At 39.0% G+C, this 22,666-nt stretch overlaps 1 protein-coding gene across 1 annotated transcript; it reads left to right on the top strand.

Moving 5' to 3' along the window:
- Positions 1 to 35: 35 nt before the first annotated feature.
- On the top strand, positions 36 to 21,798 carry LOC120533186 (gastrula zinc finger protein XlCGF26.1-like). The gene is made up of 3 exons (XM_039759922.1): positions 36 to 122; positions 2,453 to 2,902; positions 19,282 to 21,798. The coding sequence occupies exons 2-3, from the start codon at positions 2,500 to 2,502 to the stop codon at positions 20,679 to 20,681; spliced, it is 1,803 nt and encodes a 600-aa protein (XP_039615856.1). The 5' UTR covers positions 36 to 122; positions 2,453 to 2,499; the 3' UTR covers positions 20,682 to 21,798.
- Positions 21,799 to 22,666: the final 868 nt, after the last annotated feature.

Consider the following 22,666-nt stretch of genomic DNA (forward strand, 5'->3'; position numbering starts at 1 on the left):
TCGGACATCGTCAATATGAGCAACGGAAGTGGAATGACATCATGTGTTGTACAGCGCGAGCTTCAACTAAAGGGTTTAGGTGGTGGTGATGTTGGTTCTTCTGGCACGAACAGCGAGAAAAGGTGTGTATAAAAATAAAAAATGAAACATAGCAGAAATGGCTTTCATTGTCAGTGTCTGAGAGTTCAGTCGCCGAGTGGGTCATAATGATTTTTGCTAGTGTGCACTGTGTTGTGCTGACTCTCCTTAGACATTCGGCGAGTTCCAGTCTGCTGATGCATGCATCCCACTGAATCCCATTTTTAATTTATAGCGCGAGCCCTTGTGGTGTCTAATTTCTTTTATGCATGCTACCTCGCGGCGCCTGTCTGTGATTGCTTGGTTTGGTGACGGCCCTTCCGGATTTTTGGCTCTACCGTTTGTGTGTTCGTTTTCTTCTGGTGGAGGATTTAGGTGTATATTCTGTTAAAGGGTGCTGAACAGCAAGGAGAATCTGTTTTCTGGGGTCTCTGGTAAAAACCAGATTCCTCTTGCAGCATGTAAAGGGCTTTGTTTTTCCTCGTATTCAGTGTCGATTTCAAGTTCTGTTCTTAAATAGCCCAGACACACTTGCAGCCGCTTTGAAATTTTCATCCTGCTCTGTATTTGTACCACGATTTCGCACACACTGAGGTTGTTATTGAGAAAAAATACAAAAAATGACAGTACTTTGATCAAATTAACATGGGGCCACAGTTGCGCGCCGGAGTTGGTATGTTTATTTAGCGTTTAGTCAAAGAATGCACATATGGTTTAGAATTAGTTTTTTTTTTCTAAACCCCAGATGTATATAATGTAAGTTGCCTTAATATATTTAACAATGACTTAAGATATTTTGTAAAAATTAATGAATTCTCAGTAAAACTTTGTTTTGTGTATGGGAAATGTTAACATGATGTCTGAGAAAGACAGTTGTGAGTTGAAACGGATTTTAAATAGAATTAAGATATAAGGGATTATCAGTTTACCAAAGCACCTTTCTTCTGATCAATCCACTTAAAATACGTGTGATTTTTATTTTCCCTCTATTTGGCATCCTGAGGTGGTTCGTCGTGCGGTGGGTACGGCAATGCGCAGTGTGAGCCCTCAACCTCCTCCTCCTAGTTTACGAAATATATCAGAATACTATCAATAGTATATTATATCAATAGTACGTTGAGTGAGTCAACTTTGAGATATATATAGATATGAGAGATACATATATCTCTCTCTCATATCTATATATCTATGTCTGTCTGTCTGTATGTATGTATGTATGTATATATATATAGAGAGAGAGAGAGAGAGAGAGAGAAGAGAGAGAGAGATATATATATATATAGAGAGAGAGAGAGATATATATATATATATAGATATAGATAGATAGATATATGTACACATACATACAGGAGTGAGTATTGTTAATAATATACATATATAAAATACAACGTCTGTATGTCTGTCCACTTTTCACGAGAGAACTACTTCATGGATTTAGATTGGGCTTTTTTCTAGAAATTGCTTGAAAATTCCAGTTGATTTTGCGACTTTTCTCTTCACACTAAGTATCATAGTTTGCTTGCTGGGGTGATATATTTGCGCTAATCCGAGACAGAGGCTGCGGGCTGAGGGGAGGGGGGAAGCGTGACGTAAGGAGTGGGGAGCCAGGCAGGGCCCTCCTCACTGTCCTGTTTCACTTCTATGTGGGTGAAGCCACGAGGGATGGCTAGTATCTATCTATCTATCTATCTATCTATCTATCTATCTATCTATCAAAAATATACACACACAGTATATGTACACACATTCTGTGGGATAAACAATAATGTGAACATTATCATGTGATGTACAGTAATTATAGGCCAGTTAGTCTGAAACTTATTAAAGTTATGTCCAGTGAAGGTGTGTGTGTGAGGATAATTAAATGAGTTTAGACAAACAGATTGTGGTTCACTAATTCACCAAGGTTTAATGAGGAAACAGCTGAAGTATTTGACCAGAGAGGAGCGAAGAATAATAACTATCCATCCATTATCCAACCCGCTATATCTTAACTGCAGGGTCACGGTGGTCTGCGGGAGCCAATCCCAGCCAACACAGACACCGTAAAATTACAACTGATGAAGCCATGGACTCAATTCAGATTTGGCAATATGTGAGAGGGGTAATTGGAATTCAGTCTTACACAGTAGAAAGAAAATGTTAAATTACACAGTGAGGGTTCTGTAGCTATCAGTTGCACGTTATTTGGTGGAACTGGCAGCACTTGTATACTAACCAGTACCCCCGATGAGTGTACAGAAGCAAAGCAGGATGATGGCATACTGTAGAGAGTACATGTCCAGAGACTCCCAGCTAGATTGATTCATGGGTGGTAGGCAGTGAGCTGTGGGAAAAGTCTAGTGTACTTCTAATTTTGTTCTTCTCTGCTCAGTCTACAGAGTGAAAAAAGGGAGCTTCCATTTCCAGTAACGGCAACAGATGGAGGAGATTGACCCAGCTGTTCAGGTGTCATCACACGTGGGATTTAAATGTGAAGAGATGGTTATAAAAGAGAGTAGTAGTGATCAGCAAGTGGAGAATCTTTCATTACACAGAGGACTGATTTGTATGAATACCATGGAGAAAAGTACTATGGCCATTAAGAAAGAGGACAGTGAATGGGAATCTGTGCACCTTCAGGAGGAGGGTCTTTGCATTAAGATGGAGGATTGTGAATGGCCAATAGGCATTAAAGAGGAATCTGAGTTAACACTTTATAATAGTGATATGCAGGAAAATGCGATTATAAAGACTGTCAAGGAGGAAAATGTTAAGTTGGAGACTTTGGAATGTGCCATAGTCAAAACGGAGAAAGCATCTTGTTCAGGTCATACTGGAGAAGGTAGGTACTTAAGTGAAAAAAAATGCATTGGTAAATAAAAACAAAATAAGGCATCCACAACCATTAAAATGACCATGAACTTGCCATGTTTTAAATACATAGATCTCAGTTTGCCTGAACTATGAAGCGGTCTCACAACCTGATCTTCCAGACATATCGATGTGTGACGCTGGCAGCTAGCTGATGCCGATCAGTTGTCATATGATTTTGCCCTTTCACGTTTCAGTTTCCAAATAGTCTTGTACATTGCACACATAATACAGTTTATAACTTGTGCAAGTTTTTTTTTTCCTCAATAATTTAATGAATTTGTTTTTTTTTCTCAAATCACTAAACGCATGTGATTCTAGCATTTTGTTAAACCGATAAATCACAGCAGACTGCCAAAAACTACATACCTTATATACAAAATGTCTTCGTGTGTGTCTGTCTGTCTGTCTGTCTGTCTGTCTGTCTGCCCGGCCTGGAAATGAGAGGTGGATTTTAAAGGCTCCGCCTCCAAGGAAACAGAAACTCGCTTAGCCTCTGATAACACAAGCAACGCCAGCACATCGGCAAAACGAAACCTCAGGAGAAAGATAGACGCTTAGCTGCTAATGCACAAGTGAGACAAGCCAAGCACATCGGCAAAACAAAAACTCTGAAGAAAGAGACACTCGCTTAGTGACTAATACACAAGCAAGGTGACAATGTCGGCAAAATAAAACCTCCTAGAAGAGAGATGCCCAAAGTAGTTCCTTTCAATTACCTGACATCTCTACATTTCAATTTTTTTTTCCTGACAATTTCAATAGTTTCTAGGACCCCAGGCTTTTTACAGCACGGGATTACACAGCTGGTATTGTTTTAAAGGTATAGTACATTTTAAATGACTGGAAAAGTTTATTACTTAAAAACACACACGTTTAGTGTAGATGGGCATGACCAACCTAGCAGTATAAAACAATGGTACTTGCGCACTAAACAGATGGCTAGTACCCTTTTCTATTATCGTGACGGAAATCGGATTTTCGTTTTTAACATTAGGCACCCAAAGGGGACATTAACATTAGGGACCTACAGTATAAGCAACTATACTCCACCTCCACTAACTTTAAGGTTAGTATCTGTGGTTGGGGTAGGTCAGTCTAATAATTTAAACTCCAAAAATTAAGCAACCGGGGCGCCTCCCCCAGTGAGCCCAACACTAGAGTGGGTAGGAGCTGCCGTCCGTTTAGTACACAAGTGCCAAAATAATATTAAATATGCCTGTTAAAAGTGTTTTTAATAGCATTGTTTCACATATAAATCTCAGGTTAGGCCTGAACAGCACGACATTGACTTAATTGACTTTTGTGTACCAGATGACGTTTTTACTGGCAGCCATGCACAAAGTATAAATATTTTTCATTTCCCTTAAGAGACTTTAGAAGTTTGCTTGCTAAGCACCAAGAGATTCATGTACAAGGAATATGGGCTTTAATTAGTGTAATGGCATTTTCACATTCCTAGCTCATTTGCTGATTCTTTTCAGTCTCCAGTTAGTCTGGCCGTGTTACACACTGTAACATTTCAGCTGAACCAGAAGTACCAATAAACACCCGTGGGCATGTCGGAGAGTTTTTTTCATTGGGCAGAAATGATTTTTTCTTGAGAAAAATCCGAATGAAAGGTTCGACAAGCGGCACTTGTGCACCACTGCATTAGCAACAACTGTGTGGTTTGTTTACAAAGTGCACCTCTGTGAGCAGAATGTCTTTATCTAATAAGTAGAAGAGTACATGAACACGATGCGTCACTTTGCATGCTGCAGAAAGGACATGTTTGCTGTAGACCGCTCTACAGAAGATGACACGCTCTGCTGACTGCCTACAATGATGTGCTTCAGTTTCATTTAGATCACGGGTGTCGAACTCCGGTCCTGGAGGGCCGCAGTGGCTGCAGGTTTTCATTCTAACCATCTTCTTAATTAGTGACCAGTTTTGCTGCTAATTACTTCTTTTAATTAGCTTGACTCAGCCCCCTTAGTTATTTCTTTTTGCTTAATTAGCAGCCAAACAATAATGAGACAAAAAACAAGTTGCTTCACCTGTACCCATCACACAATATCTGAAAATAAAGAAAGGTGAAGGTCTCAGTAAGGCTGATCTCCCAACTCACCAAAACACTTTAAAAATGTTTTTATTAAAAACAGAAAATCAACAGATTTGGAAATGCCTGCTGTGGCAGAACGAGAGCAGCAACACGCCATGGAATTAAATAACGGGTTTAATTAACAGCTTCTCATTAAGGAACTGGTTGGAGTTTGAAGCCCCAGTTTAGCTGGTCATCTGTTGGCTCGTTTCATGCCTTATTTCTGTTTGGCTGCCATTTAATGAGGAGACAAATCAATTCAGAGGACTGAATCCTTCTAACTGGGCTATTAAAATGAAGGGAAAAAAGTGAATTAGCAGTGAAAACTGGTCACTGATTAGGAAAAGAGTTAGAATGAAAACCTGCAGCCACTGCGGCCCTCCAGGCCTGGAGTTCGACACCCGTGATTTAGATGGTGAACCTATCAGGTGAATTTAATTTCACTTCATGAGCTTGCGTGTTTATTCTCCAGTAGCCTACTATATGAATGTCACTGTCATTTAGGTTATTTCAGATCACACATCTGCTGATTTTTATGCCTGTGTATATCTGTTAATGTTCACGTTGGAATATTTGGCTAACACGTATTCAAAGTGAACGTGTCTCCAATGTCTGCGTTACGCCCGAAGTGTGATCATATTGAGAGGACAACTATCTGTGCTCGTCCGTGTTCATCAGTTGCACAGGGCTCTTAGTTCTTGCCAGTTATGTATATGGTTTGATCTACTTGATCGTAAGTATATTTATACCTTTTTTTTGAATAGTCAATTGATTGAGAGAGAAAAAGATATGTAAGCTGTGAGTCTGAATCGCACACTAGGTTAGATCTGATTGAATGGTACCTGTGCGAACGTGTCTGAATGTGTGCATTTAGTTTTATACTGATTACAGAAAGAAATGTTTCCCTTTTACGGGAAGTATTTTCCTGCACTTAGGTTGGTGTGGATCACGTTCATACTGCACCATGACCACCCTTTCTAAAGGGCCTTGGTAGGGTTGTTTTGGTCTGCACTTAAGTGTGATAGGCAAGTTCACATCAATCCAAATTTACCAGACTATGCAGGAAATTTCTGCAGGGTTAGAAAAAAAAAAACGCCTTTAGAAGCACTTGAAGAGACCTTGAAGTATGTAGGGCCCTATGGATTCTATTTTATTTTTTCACAAATTGTTTTATTTTTTTTTATTTTTCTTTGATTCAGATTTTTATGGGTTTTTTTTTTTTTCTTCAGCTACAACAAAACAAACAATGATATGGCACTTTACATTTCTTTATATGAAACATCACACTAACACAACTGAACCTTACTTTGCAGTTCCATTCATCAGGTAGGAGCCCAGATCCTCCATGATGCTGTATGCTGAGACTGCAGTAGGACAGCAAGTGCCCTCCAGAATTGTAAGAGCTGTTACTAGTTTGATGGATCCTTCTATGATGAAGGTTAACTTCACTTTTAGGGTCTGGGACATTTGATACAGCCTGAGCTGATGTGTTCTCGGCCAGAAATAACTTTTTGTAGAGGTGAATATGTTCAGCGAGGTACCCTACGGATTCAAATTAGCTATTCCACCTGGTGTTTCCTGCCTCGGTGGTTTGGGAAGGGGGTGATGGCGGGGGTATGTCTTGGTCAGCACAATCTCTTTCAGTGACAAGAAGGTTGCCCAACTCCTTTTCCTGGTTGTCTTTTTGAAGAAGGCAGACTTTCCCTACACTACTAGTGATGCAGCCTCTCTGAAGTATTTCTAGTGCTGCCAGGTCTCTCCCGCCAAATTGATGACATGACACAAGCAGGTTGAATGGACACTGTTAGGCATAACCCCTTTTAAAACTTACTGGTATGCTTTCAGAGAGTATGGTGCATTGTCTGTAACTACTGCTAAAATGTCTTTAAGATTTAGCTGGTTGTTGTGAAAAGACTGAAGTGCTACCTGTGGAAAAGTTGCAGCTCTCCATAAAAATAACATCTGCCAAAAAGTACAGATCTTCAGTACCTGTAACTGTAATTATGTAAATGATTTTTAAACCTTAAATATTTACAGATTGAAAACGTGCATCATTACATCTGTAGCTTCATCTACTGCAGATCTTAAAAATAATTAATTACAAAGCAAACTCATCTACAAGACGCTAAATCCGGGAATTAAAAAAAGAAAGACTGGCCGCTTTTAAGGGCTCATTGCATCTGAGGAGAAGCCTGCTCTTCTGCCCAGGTTTGTAGGTGCCGAGTTTATAACGGAAGAGTCGAATGTGGACTTTGCATGCCTCGTCACTGCAAGGCAAAACATTTATTAAATCCCGAAACATCGTTGTTAATTTTTAAAAGGGTACTAAGGCATGCTGGCAAAACTTGCAGAAAAGTTGTTGTCCAGATTTGTAAAAGTCACCGGGATATTATTGTGCCCTCAATTTTGCAGTTAAGCTCGTGTTTTATGTTTTTTTCGACATAGATAGGGTATCTGATCACTGCTCGCTTCTTCGATATTTCTGTCTTGTGCAGTTAGCTAATTCGTGTGCCTTTTTAATGAGAAAACATGTAGGAAACACGCGCACAGACAGACAGAGGCACGACTGGATTTCTACAAAGAATTGCATTCACTGCGAAAAACAATAAACCAGAAAATAGTATCTGAATGATAGAACTACAAATTATTCAGTTGTTTAATTTACTGGGAAGTTTTGTAACAGTCACCCCAATCTGTTTTTATATGTTCGTGATTCCGTCCGTGTTTTCCTCATTATGGAAATCATAAGTATGTGCAAATAAAGGGGCTCTGAATATATCTGTACCTAATATTATTTAGCTGCTGACCTAAATATTTTTGGTTATACATTTTTATAAACATCTTTTCAGAAAGGTTCATTGCTTCTGATTTTGTCCACCCATCAAAAATTCACTGCTTCCTGCGCTGGCTTGCTACAATGAAGAGTTTTGGTCACTTTTCATAATAATGGCAACATTTTTGTCTGCTGCACATTCTGTTGACCCTTCTAGATGTCTTTATTCGATGTTTCACTGCCGTAGCAGTAGGCACTTTCCACTCCATTTCTCGGATGCAAACTGTGACAGCTATGGTGTGACTTATGTGAAATGGTCCTTGTATGCTTTTAAAGTTATTTGTCTATGTGTGAAGTAGCTGAAAGAATTTAATATCACATAAGTCATCAGATCTGATGTCTGCTTTTAACCCAGCTATGTTCTGAGAAATATTATGCCAGTAGAGGGAGACACAAGGAGTGAGAAGGTAAAGCTATTGAAAATGGCTTCAGTGCTCGGGATTTCCTATATTTGTCCCTTGAGTGTCAAACTCATTCCAAAGTCAATTTATAGAATAAAGCTTTGAACTTGGCTTAATATTAAAAGAAAAATTATATACAGTATATGGCAGTCAGAGGCATCGTTTTTAATGACAGATCAGTCCACCTTTTGCTTGCTGTATGCTAAACTGTTCTGGCACAGAGAAGCAGTTGAGTGATGAATTTTCGATTAGGAAGCAGAAACCCGTCTGTTTTACTGATCACAATATACAATATGTTAACCAGACTCTTATTGTATCTGCACTCTCTGTTGCTAGCTTGTCCAAAGGTAACTAAAAGGTTTTCTTTTCTGCATTCTTTATTTTTGTGGCCTTTCTTGAGAATTAACTTTTACTGCTTTGCCCCTGGTACTGTTGGGTTAGCCCCTGTGGAGTTAGATGGATTTGATAATGAATGAATGAATGAATGAATGGATAGATGGGAAACATTTAATGCTTAAAACGGTGGCGCAGTGGTAGTGCTGCTGCTGCATCGCAGTAAGGAGACCCGGGTTCGCTCCCCGGGTCCTCCCTGCGTGGAGTTTGCATGTTCTCCTCGTGTCTGCGTGGGTTTCCTCCCACAGTCCAAAGACATGCAGGTTCGGTGCATTGGCGATCCTAAATTGTCCCTAGTGTGTGCTTGTTGTGTGGGGGTGTGTGTGCCCTGTGGTGGGTTGGCACCCTGCCCAGGGATTTGTTCCTGTCTTGCACCCTGTGCTGGCTGGGATTGGCTTTAGCAGACCCCCGTGACCCAATGTTAGGATATAGCGGGTTGGATAATGGATGGATGGATGAAAATAATACATAAATATTTCTGGCTTGTTGTCATTTAAACAAGTTCACAATTTTGATGAAGCAAGCTACTCTACTTTTACTCTGTGATGTCAATACGGTGTTTTGATTTGTAGCATTTCTAGTTCAACTTTGAAGGATTTTTTATTAATGATCTATTTTTATGTAATGCACTATTTAAAAAAAAAAAAACAGCGTACAGAGTACATGATCAAATTACTCTCACAATTTTTTTTTAAACGTCTGGTCTTACACTGTATGTTGGTTATCTGTTCAACTTCATGAATGAATGAATTTATTTTTTGTATGTGCCTGAACTCTAAACTTGACCATTCTTTTTCAAATGCATTCTGTGATGCATAAAAATAGGAAATTATATTGTGGAATATACTGCTTGCAGTATATTGTAACTGAAAAGGTTTGCTCACAAAGAAACACTTTTCAGAATTGGAATTCTAATTGCGTTTATTTGCCAGTAGTTAATATACCGGTTTTTAACTTGGTAGTATGGGAGCTGCATATATCAGGACATATCACTTACAAATAACAGAAGTTCACATATATAATAAACAGTTGCAGAATAGTGCATTTATAAAGGAGATGTGTGGGTGGGTGTGTGTAGAGTGTATGCACACACACACCTACATGTCCATATACTGTACATACTGTCATACGCTAGGGGCCGTACCGCCACCTCAACCCGACACAGACAGGCGTAGTTCGAAGCACGTGTGATTTTGTTTTTTTTTTTATAGGCAACCTCTTCCCCGTTCCCCACAAGCCACTACACAATCCCCAAAAGCCACAGTTCTGTTCCTTTTCTTGCTTTCTTTTCTTCTCCTCCACTCCTTCTCGGCAAGCTTCGTCTCCCTCCACCCAACTCTGGCTCACCAAGTAGTGTCAGCTGGCCCTTTATATAAGGCACCCGGAAGTGCTCCGGGTGCTCAATGACACATTTCCGGCAGCACTTCTGGGTGAGGCGGAAGAGCTGCCCATAAGGGCTCAGCTACAGCACCCCTTGGCAGCGCCCACAGATCCCAACAGGACTGCACTAAACTCCAAGTCCCATGGAGCCCTGCAGGAGTCCTAGGCACCGGTGCACTCCAGGGGGTCACAGTTGCTGCCCTGGTCCACCCAGCATGGAAGCGTTCTGGCCGTCTGCCACAATATGCACATCCATCGTTATACAGTATATGAGAGAACACATCAGTAAGCGACGTAGACCGACTAATTTTATTTTAATTCTTTTCATTTTTATTACTATTTAATTTAATATTGTTTCTTTGTATCAGTATACTGCTGCTGGATTATGTGAATTTCCCCTTGGGATTAATAAAGTATCTATCTATCTATCTATCTATCTATCTATCTATCTATCTATCTATCTATCTATCTATCTATCTATCTATCTATCTATCTATCTATCTATCTATCTATCTATCTATCTATCTATCTATCTATCTATCTATCTATCTATCTATCTATCTATCTATCTATCTTTAGATGCTTCGTCAGGAACATTTGTACCGATCTCTCTTTTGGGCTCCTAAAAAAACAAAAATGATGTTTTATGATGGATTTTGTGCCATTTGTATTAATTCACCTCTGCTTTTCAATCTTCCCATATTTTTTTCTTGAACAGTTTGTTTGTTTTTTAAACTGCATGTTTTTCTCCGTCCTGGTACAAAGTAGCCCTACCCGTTGATTCTGTCAGAAAAAAAGATAAAAGTAAAAAAGTTTCAGTTATCTCGCGGAAGACACACGTTTTATTAATGACACATAATTATCTAAGTCTGTAACAACCTCCCAAATTGCCGATCATGATCGTCCAAAAAATGCCCTGAAGGGTATTAGCCATCAGGTCGACCTGTCACCCAGCGTGAAGTGGAAAAGGTGTTTGAATTTAGATTTTATTTTACTCTTGATCCACATGACCGATTGTGCTGATTTTTTCAAAAAATGTGTTAAATACTTGTATCAAGACATGTGCAAAGTATTGTGTAATTTGGTTTTATATTTTTAAAGTTATTAATATTTTTTCAATTTTAACTGCCCCAGTTACTAATGTTCCATATTTTAAATCTATAATAAATCGTGATTTTAATTAATGATAACACTTAATAACCTTTAGTAATTGAAAAAGGGTGTTTTGATGTACAATCTTTCCTTTTAAAATCGTAATTATCTTCTTTTATCTGCTCAGAAAGCAAAAAAATACTTTTGGGAGCATTTTTATCTTTTATTCTTAATTAAGCATATTTTGGAATAACTGATCAGTTTTTAACAGCTGGGTGTCGTTTATGTATTAGTACATGAATGTCTCTGAACGTCCTGATCGTTTTGATGGTCCGTGGTGAGCAGAAAACAATCCATTCAAGTAGCGGCACTTGATCAAAAACTCGCAAGAGATAATGCATGTTGAGACGGCTTTATGAGCGCTCATTTCCCGTTGGAGCGCCCCCTAGATGGTTCTTTTTTTTTTTTTAGCGGCAGTTCATCAAAAACTCGCAAGAGAGAAACACGTTGGGACGTCTTTATAAGCACTCAGCGCCCGGTGTAGCACCCGCTAGATGGTTCTATTTTTTTCCGTCACCGTTGTACTATACTGTACATGATTTTAATATTTAACCCTTTTCAGAATATTGTGTGATATGTGTAATGAGTGGATATTTTTGCCTATTGATTTTAAATGTCTTTTATTTTTACTGCTTTGTTTTACAGAAGCAATAGGTTTTTACGTAATGGTTGTGCACGAATATATATATTTTTTATTTTATTTTAATAATAAATATAAGTCGCTATATGAAATATAAACTGATAGTACTGATACGCAGAATAATGGATTTCAGGTATGAAGAGCCTTGCTTGGACATCGAGAAATGGAGCTTTTTCACTATAAATAATATACCTATATATATATATATATATATATATATATATATATATATATATATATATATATATATATATATGATAACAAACGTGATTTTTTCCGTTAGCATCTTATAAAATAAAGCTGAGCGTGTTAATCTTACTATCCGGAAGTGAATGAAATGACAGCTGCTGCGAGTTTTCAAGCATACTGGATGAAGACCTGCGAAAACTTGGAAGCTTCACTGATCTTTGACATCATATATAAGGTAAGATTTTTCATGTTTTGTGCTTTCTGTACATTGCTTAAGTGTTTTTTTTTTTTTTTTTGTTCATATTTAACTTGTGCATGTAATGTATTATATAATTAAGATGCATTGTGATGTGAACTAATTAATCAAATTTGTCCTTTCATTCTTTTACTTAACCTGCTTCCTATGGTCTCATTAATAACAGTGCACTGCTTAAAAATGCAGAAATATATGCATTTGAAGCATAAGGTAAAGCTATAACAAAATCCAATACTAATCAATTTTTCCCTCCAGCCACCTTCCTAACCAATTTATAGGGCAGGGGACAGCTGAAGCCTATGCCAGTCCTTCACAGGGTGAACACACACACACACACACACTCTTCCACACACTCACACATCAAGGCCAGTTTAGTGTTACCCACCCACCTAACCTGCATGTCTTTAGACTGTGAGAGTAAATCCACATGAACATGGAGAGAACATGAAAACTCTGTGCAGGAGCACTTGGGACATAAACCTTGGGCTCCTTGTTATGAGGCAGGAGCAGCACCACTGAGTTACTCTGCCATCTGATGATATTCATTATAGAAAAATCCATCCATCTTCCAACCTGCTGAATCCAAACACAGGATTACAGGGGCCTGCTGGAGCCAATCGCAGCCAACACAGGGCACAAGGCAGGAACCAATCCTGGGCAGGGTGCCAACCCACAGGACACACACAAACACACCCACTAGGGCCAAGTTAGAATTGCCAATCCACCTAACCTGCACGTCTTTGGACTGTGGAAGGAAACCAGAGCACCCGGAGGAAACCCACACAGACACAGGGAGAACATGCAAACTCCACACAGGGAGGACCCAAGAAGCGAACCCGGGTCTCCTAACTGAGAGGCAGCGCTACCCACTGCACTACTGTGCCACCTTATAGAAAAATGAATTCTCTAATTAAATAGCTTAGTGGTGCTGAGGAATTGCAGCAAATATAGCCTTACAGAAAAGGCATACGACACACCAGTGAAATATGAAAAAGCTTCTGATATAAATCTTGAGCATAGAAACAATCAGAAGTTTTTTTTTCTTTTTCTTTTCTTTTCTTTTTTTCTAAAATATGCATTTAATTTGAGGATTCTACTTAATTGTAATTCATGCTTTTCCACGCTAACATATTTTGTGCATTTTCTTTAACTAACCCTTCTGGATAGCATGATTGTTCAGCTCGGTGCCACAGTGGCAGTGCGGCTCTCCTGCAGTTAGGAGACCAGAATTCTCATTGAAGGTCCTCCCTACGTGGAGTCTCCATGTTCTCCTGTGTCTGCATGGGTTTCCCCAGGTGCTTCTCCCCCACAATCCAAAGACATGCAGGTTATGTGTATTTGCCAGTACTAGACTGGTCCTGGTGTATGTGTGTGTGTGTGTGTGTGTGAGTTCACCATGTAAACTGAACTGAACAGATGCTGTTCCTGCCTCTAGTCCTTGCTTGCTGGGATAGGCTCCTGCTACCTGCAACCTTGTCCTGGTTTAGAAAGTGGATGGTTAAATGGATGGATGACATGATTGCTTTGTGAGATTTATACAGCAATGGGGTCTGAATGTTATCACAAGTAGGGTCTGTCAAATTCAGATAAACAATCAATGAAGTAACCCACAAGAATACAATATCTTAGTTAGGCCTGAAGCCTTTCAATACAAAACAACTACTGAAAGTACAGTGAGTACAAACAATGTCACACATGTATGTTAATGAGTTAACGTGTTCAAATACAAACTTTAAAGATGACAGGTTCATTCTGAAGTAACAACATATGACTGTAAAATCATGAAATTCAGAGGTCAGACAATGTAAAGATGACCATCTGATTAGCAAGCGTGCTGGCCTTGTAGAAGAGCAGGGCCAAGACGGGCTGATTCTGTACCCTTTATAATGGAAGAGAGAAATCGATCTTTAAAACAAATCACATTTCTTACATTGCCTTAAGAAAAATGCTTAAATATCACATTGTACAAGTTAAAATGACTGTGATTGTAAACTTGAATAAGCAGGTTTTGTAAATGAGCGGATGAACAAATAAAATAATTTAAATTTCACATATTCTTTAATTTGTCAGGAAATGGAAAGAACAGAAAATGAACAATATATCTCATTGATTTTTTCAGCTGCTGTATTCTTGTACAACACCATAAAGGGGAACTTCAGTTCTTCAGGGGGCAGTGTGATAATGGAGAAGTGCCACCACATCATGGCATCGGGCCTAACAGTACAAGAGAGGGTGAAGAAAGCTTTAGGCAGCTGCCCTGAAGGAGGGGAGATGGCAGCGACGTTTCAGATCACTCACAGTCTGACAAGAATGAAATCTGAACGCAGAAAAACAAACGTGAAGTACCTCAGGATCACAAGATGTCAGCTGAATGTGTGGCTTGAACATCCGGTCAGAGTCTGTTAGTGTGAGTTTGAAATGTTTATTTCACTGACTCATTATTGCATTATGAATTAAATATTTAATTATTATGACAATTGTTTTGTTTAATAAAAAAACTACACTGACATTTGTACTTGTAATATTTGGTTCAATAAAAATATTTTTTCCTGAATTATGTTTTTGTATTATTTGTTCTCTGTTATTTTGTTTGTGATTACATTGTTTGATGGAGTGTATAAAACATTTACTTTTAGTCTGGTATGGACTATTTCATTATAAAATATACATTATTTTACTAAAAAAACCAAATATGTTTAGTGAATGGAGGAGGGTTGTTGTGAATGTAGAGTTTTATTTGAAATTTCAGTTTTACAAATTTGACTTAAGAAACTAGTTTGTGAAAATTAAGTTTGGATGGCGACATGGTGGTCTTTGTCTTATACTGTAATAATACAGTTACTATTCTCCCTTATGTTGCCATTTTTAAACATAGTTTATTTAAGTTTAAATATAATATTTTAAGGATTTTAAAACTTAGAAATACTATTCTGCATTTTTAAACAGAATAGTCATTGCCTGACATTCTGTGATTGCACTTCTATATGTTTTGGGTGTACAGCACCAGTCAAAGCACAAGGAACAGAAACTTTGTAACTCAAGGTACCCTGATTAAAGTGACCATACATTACAGGGAAGAATAAAAGAAATTCAAAAATCCCACTAGTTTTCAGTAAGTTGTATTAATCAATAAGTTAATATAACCAGGTGCTGGCCACATTTGCACAAGGCTTGTCTCCATTAAAGTTTTAATTCACGTTTTTGCATTTAAAACTATTTAGTCTGAGTTCCAGTGGAGTGTTACATAGATAAAGCAGTCTCAGTGGTCGTGTGGTGGGCCTTAGAGAGGAGCAGAAACAACTCGAGACACAAATCAGAATTGTGTTAGGCCTCTGACACGTCACTGTGCCTTAATAAGAAAACCTTTATACTTTGTTACCAATCAATCGTTATTGCTAGGATTCCTTATATTAATTATTTTACTTTTTATAAAACTCACATTAATTTACTAGGCCTTTGATTTCCTTTTTTTCATATAAAACTACAATATTGTTAATCATTATTAATATTTTCTGTAGTGACCTAATCCTCCTGACAAATTTCTCTTTCTTGAAATTGCATCTTCCTGCAAGCCTCAGAGGGGAAGCAAAATTTACCTTTAGTTCAAATTGAAATTACTTAAGCAACAACATTTTTAAAAAGCAGAAATACACCAATTCAGCCTAACCAGCCTGTCTTTGTGAGACTTTAGGATGTTTGCAGGTGTGCCTTCGATCACAAAAATACACAAATACAACATGGAATTTACCAGCACAACACACTGACTTTTAAAACTTGAAGCCTCACATCTTAGCTCATGTATCAGACATCAAGACCTGAACAACAATCCATCAGGATTAGAGCTCGGCCTAACAGTCCACCTCATCTTATCTTGGCAGTGAAGAGAATAGGAAAGAAGGAGAGGGTGCAGGAGTGACAATTAATGACTCAATATAAAACTTAAATATGTCTGTATAGCTAAAAAAATTCACATCTATCTGTGTATTAATACTGTAGTGTATCCAGCATGAAGTATTATGGTACTATAGCCTTTCAACAAACAATGTGCTAAAACCAGGAACCTACTAAGGTTAAGATTAATGTTTAAAACAAATATAAATATAAAAATATTTTTTAAAAAGTCACCTTTTTGTGTTACAAAAGTGCCAATTGTGTTACAAAATTACCTTTTTTTGGCTTGTTACTTAAAAGCCTGACTTGTGTTACAAAAAGGCCCTGCAAGTTACAAATGTTCCCTGTGTTGTGGTACAAATGTGCCTTAAAGTTACAAAATGCCCCTACTAGAGGTACAAATGTTCCCTGTAGGTTACAAATGGGCCATTTAGTAGTTACAAAAAGGCCCTAACATCTATCTATCTATCTATCTATCGTAAAGCAAGAACCCCAGCAGATCTAATGCAGAATTGGGAGCTGATGTGTTGTGCCACGTTTTCACAAAGCAATGCACTGAAGTGAGACCGTAATCCTTCCTTGTTGTGAGAAGATGATTAAAGTTGATTTTGTTCCTCAGCAATCTGATGTTGGATAACACCAGACTGGGAAGAGGTGTTAAAAACCCACAACTCCTGAAGCTTACGAGAAACTCATCCCCATAAGGTGCATTTCATATGGCCAGTAACTAACAAAACCCAGTCTGAAGAGGGTGCATTGTTCAGCACCTCTATTTCTATTGCTTTGTACCCCTTTAACCTCAGTCCAATATGTCTTTGTCTACACAAGACTCCCTTTTAAATTCATCTTGAAGTCCATGTGGAGGGTCCTCTTCTAGCCTTTGCCTTCCTTTAATTCCATGTGAGTGGTGACGTGTGCCACTTCTGTTGCCTCAATGCTGGCAGGCTGCATACTGCTATATTCTCCTCATGGTTGAGGGATTATTATGGGCCAATGGCTGAAATCCGAGGCTTTGAAAAACAAATGCATCAACATTTGATCCATCCATCCATTTTCTAACCCGCTGAATCCGAATACAGGGTCACGGGGGTCTGCTGGAGCCAATCCCAGCCAACACAGGGCACAAGGCAGGAACCAATCCTGGGCAGGGTGCAAACCCACTGCAGGACACACACAAACACACCCACACACCAAGCACACACTAGGGCCAATTTAGAATCGCCAATCCACCTAACCTGCATGTCTTTGGATTGTGGGAGGAAACCCACGCAGACACGGGGAGAACATGCAAACTCCACGCAGGGAGGACCCGGGAAGCGAACCCGGTCTCCTAACTGCGAGGCAGCAGCGCTACCACTGCGCCACCGTGCCGCCCACATTTGATTATAAATGTAATTTTTTTTTTCTTTTTTATCTAACAAGTGTCACAATAAGACACAGGAAACAACAAAGGTTTGAGGCAGCTACCCGTATAATATCCCTGGCTGCAAAATGAGTATGTTTTCCATGAATTGTGCATGGTACAATGTCCAAAACAGAGCTCGTTTGACTTTGATAAAATGGCGGCTTTATAGGCCATTGTTGAAACCGCAAGTGACATCAGCCAGAGCACCAGTACTGGAAGTGATGTCTTTGGGACCCGAAAGTGACATCGTCCAGGGTGCCCGGTACCGGAAGTGACGTCATCAATGGCGCCGGCACCTAGTGGGATTTCCTGATGATAGTCTGCAGAGGACGGAGAGAGAGAGAGAGTTAGCGCTGCTCGCCACCCCCTGGTCTGGCATGGTACTACTCTTATTTAAGCCCCTCTAGCTGCCTATAGGGTGACACAATGTTAACCACTAGCTTTTAAAAGTGGCAAGCAGGCATCAGCTTTTAGTTGCCGTAACTGAATATATGGTTGCCATTCTTAACATTTTGTATTTGGAGTAATTAAAATGTAATGCAGTTATACATCAGTTTAATAGTTGTAGCTGTGTTTACCCAAAATAACCAAAGTGCTGCAGCTTCAGTTTGCTTCATGGGATTCTGGCAAAAGCTTGACACGTTGAAATGATTTCACAGACCAAATGTCTTTAGCAAAAATTCAAAGTAAGGCAGTTCACACAAAAATAGAGAAAACATTGTATTGCAAAGAAAACATCTTGTTTAAGAAAAGTTCTTTTTAAAGATTATATCTCTTGTTTCATTTCTTTGTTTGCTTATACAGCAGTCAAAAAACTATATGCTTATCCCATTTTTATGCTGTAAATGGGTCTATCAGTCCCTGCCAGCACTGGGACCTGCCTACTCTAAACAACCACTGACTCTTTTAACACACTCTATTGTAGATATAGCCAGACAGTTCTATTTCAAATTTAACTTACAGGGGGTAAAGACTATACCTTTGTCTATGGCAATGAAAGAAAATGATATTCTGTTCAAATTAAGCAAACACTAATATGAGTTTAACTTAAAATCTTAAGTTTCTAAGTTTGACTCTTGACAATAGTGAAAATGTGACATAAAAGAATGTCTAAAAACTTTGTTCCCAAACAAAACTTTTACTAGATATTGCACAGCATTTCACTATGAAATGTTTTCACTTCACACAGTGTGGGCGGGGAAATCATAATGTCCGTCCTCAATCCCTGGTATACAAACTATCATCAGTAGAGCAGCTTTTCCCATGTTGTTCATAGAGTCTTCAAAAATAAACCCAGCAAGTCCTCCATTCATCTTAATGACATCAAGTTGCTATGGAATACAACATCCTTAATTTACTTAATGTGCACTGTGTATTATTCCACCCTTCAGTCTATTTTATAACCTTGCTTTTAATAAATACTGTTTGAATGAATTAGTTATCCAAACACTTGAAAAAAATTAGTGATGTGTTGGCTCACTACACTTTAATGTCTTGATGTTTTATAAGGTAAGGTATGCTTTTTAGATAAAACCCCAGCCAGCGTGTTAAACAGAGAAAAAGTCAATCTGCCTCCAACTAAATGAAAGTAGCAGGGTTGGAGAGTTATGAGTTGGGTTTTATTTTTTAACAGGAATGAATTGTTTGACACTAAAGAGGTTTCTCTTGTGAGATCTCTTTTTGAAATATGCATTTACATAAAGTTGTACTTTTATTTATTTCTGCAGATACAGAAGCGAGTGCCAAAGTCTCCCCATTGAAGACCATGATACTGGGAACAGAGATTTTAACACCAGCTACTGTAGAGTACAGTTGCTCTCCTGAATGCAACAAAGAATTCACCACTGGCCAACTTCATATCCACACCAACAAAAAGCTGTATCCCCCTGCTGATTGTGATAGTAGCCATCTTCGGAAATGTGCAAGAATTCAAACTATAGAAAAGCCATATTGCTGTTTTGACTGTGGAAAACAATTCACCACTAGTAGCAATTTTCAAGCACACAAAAGAAATCATACTGGAGAGAAGCCGTACTGCTGTTCTGACTGTGGCAAACGATTCTCAACAAGTAGCAACTTTCAGATCCACACAAGAATTCACACTGGAGAGAAGCCATTTTGCTGTTCTGAATGTGATAAACGGTTCTCTACTAGTAGCCGTCTTAAGAGCCATGCAAGAACTCACACTGGGGAAAAGCCATTTTGCTGTTCTGACTGTGGCCAACGATTTGCTGACCGTTCCCATCTTCAGACCCACACACGAATTCACACTGGAGAGAAGCCATATTGCTGTTCTGACTGTGGCAAACGATTCTCTGTCAGTAGCCGTCTTCAAAGACACACAAGAATTCACACAGGAGAGAAGCCCTATTGCTGTTCTGACTGTGGGAAACAATTCCCTGACCGTTCCCAACTGCAGACCCACACAAGAATTCACACTGGAGAGAAACCATTTTGCTGTTCAGAATGTGGCAAACGATTCTTCAGCAACAGCCATCTTCAGACTCACAAGAAATTTCACAGTGGAATAAGGCCATATTGCTGTTCTGATTGTGGCAAAAGATTCTTCACCAGTAACTATCTTCAGTCTCACAAAATTATTCATACTGGAAAGAAGCCATTTTGCTGCTCTGACTGCAGTAAGCAGTTCTGCACCAGTAGCAGTCTCCAGAAGCACACAAGAATTCATACTGGAGAGAAACCATTTTCCTGTTCTCAGTGTGGCAAACGGTTCTCCACCAGTAGCAGTCTTCACACCCATACAAGAATCCACACTGGGGAAAGGCCATATGGCTGTTCTGAGTGTGGCAAACGATTCAACACCAGTGGGCAGGTTAAGACCCACACAAGGATTCACACTGGAGAGAAGCCTTATTGCTGTTCTGACTGTGGCAAACAATTTTCCAGAGGCAGCCATCTTCAAATCCACAGAAGAATTCACACTGGAGAGAAACCATTTTGTTGTACTGACTGTGGAAAAACATTCTCCACTCGTACCAATTTTCAGACGCACAAAAGAATTCACACTGGTGAGAAACCATTTTGCTGCTCAGAATGTGATAAACGATTCTCTGACAAACGCAGTCTTCAGATCCACACACGAATTCACACTGGAGAGAAGGAGTAAGTTAGAAGGAAGGAGTAAGAAGTATCTGAGATAGTTACCCTCTTAACTGCTTAGATCTGACTTCATACTTTCATGTGGTGAGCTTTTTTATACAGTTACTATGCCAAATGTCACTGAGGCAAACCTTGTGTCATAGTATGAAATAGATCCAAAAAAGAAACACATACCAGCTTTCACTTCTTCCCAGAACAAGGAGGTGCCTACCTCTGACTACATATTAATGTAGGTGGTGAAGGTGGTAATAATGACTGTGAAATAAAACTACGTAAACATATGTTCAAGCAAGAACATAAGAAGGTAAGCTACTGTCCAGTAATCATTTGAGGACAAGCTTGTGTATTGTTGTTTTTACACAATGAACTCTTAAGTTTGAAAGTTCAGACATGCCATTGTTCTGGGATGTGGGTGGAATTTAGAATAATAATACAGCTACCAAAATCAAGTATGTGTACCAATGAAAACTAAAAATATTTATTTAGAGGAATCAATGAAAGGAAACCATCAACATGCCAGAAAGTAGAATCTTTTAGAGAAAAGGGTGAAGTGCTGAAGCCAAGCGAAATTGGGCTTAGGAAGGAGCTTGGGAGGAAGTAGATCTCGTATGGTTTAGAATTTATGCAAAGCATTTCTCAAAATAATGATACACTGAGTAGTAAAGAGTGAGAAGTCGAGTGGGAACTTGAAGGGCTGGTAAGCACAGCAGAAGGAAAGCAACAATGAAGACTTACGTGTAAAGTAAACTTTTCTGAAAGTGATTCCACCACACTTCACAAAAGAAACTGAAATGTTCAGAGGACAGAGGCACAATACGTGTGCAAAGTCGTTTTGAGCCTGGCCTATTAAGACAACCGATAGTAAAAATTAACACACTTTCTGATGTAATGCCAGTATACTGTACACTTGTGATACTGTTAGTGTGTAGTGATGAGTGCAATGATTCGTTTTTTTTCTTTCAAGAAAGAAAACAATCACAAAACAAATGTTTCATTTCCTGCAAAACTCATGCCATTCACACAAGAAGAAAGGTGTTTAATTCCTGCCGGAGAGTGTTTTCATGCATTAACTCCACATGTGTCTGCCTATTGCTTAGTATTTAAATAAAGATCTCCAAAAAAAATCACTGGGCTCCTTTCTTGCCACGTGTAGACATTTTGTTGCCCATCAGGGTGAGGGAATGTGCCCACTTTGTCAGTTGTGCATGTTGCTCAAAGTGTAGACATCACTTCCAGAATGCCACATTTTTAAAAAATTGCCCCCTACCTCTGGGGGAATGTGAATGAGAGGCATAAAGGGAATTGATTTTACTGGGATGTGACAGATTACCTGACTAAACGTGGAAGAATGAAATATTCATTGTTTTCAAAGAATTTTCTGGATCTCATAAAACAAAATAGGTTAAAAACTCAATTTTCCAAAAGCCTTTAATATTCTCTTTTATATTAAACTAGCCAACCTGTGGCATATCAGGCCGGTTTTTTAATGATTTTTAAGCAAAGGGAGAAAATTTAACATTTGAAAAATCAGTAATGTAATAAATCGGCAAGAAAAGCAACATTGCACGGAACGAACCAACACACAATCGCAGGCTGGAGGGTGGAACGGGAGGAGAACCAACGCCATGCTAGTCTGTTGATTTCGTTCAGTATGCACTGCCCGCTCATGTGCCCACCTCCAACTCGTCACTCGAGTCATTGTCGTTTTTGCACAGTCCAGATGCACCTGTGACTCACGTAGACTTTTCATTGCTCTGTGCAGTTTTGGCTGCCTTTCTATATATAATCCACCAGGACACCCGATCACGGTAGTAGCGAGGTGGGAGGGGGGTGTGTACAAAGTGCAGGAGCATCTAAGAAGACGCATGTTTGTTGTGGATGCGAATTGCTGTATGTAGCGTGTAAAACAGTTTGCTATGGTGCATGTGGTCGTGCGTTGTAACCGAAAACTTGTTTTTTAAAAACTGCTTACTTCATTGTGTTTTAACCTCA

The sequence above is a fragment of the Polypterus senegalus genome, chromosome 8, assembly GCF_016835505.1.
Source record: "Polypterus senegalus isolate Bchr_013 chromosome 8, ASM1683550v1, whole genome shotgun sequence".
Taxonomy (NCBI): domain Eukaryota; kingdom Metazoa; phylum Chordata; class Cladistia; order Polypteriformes; family Polypteridae; genus Polypterus; species Polypterus senegalus.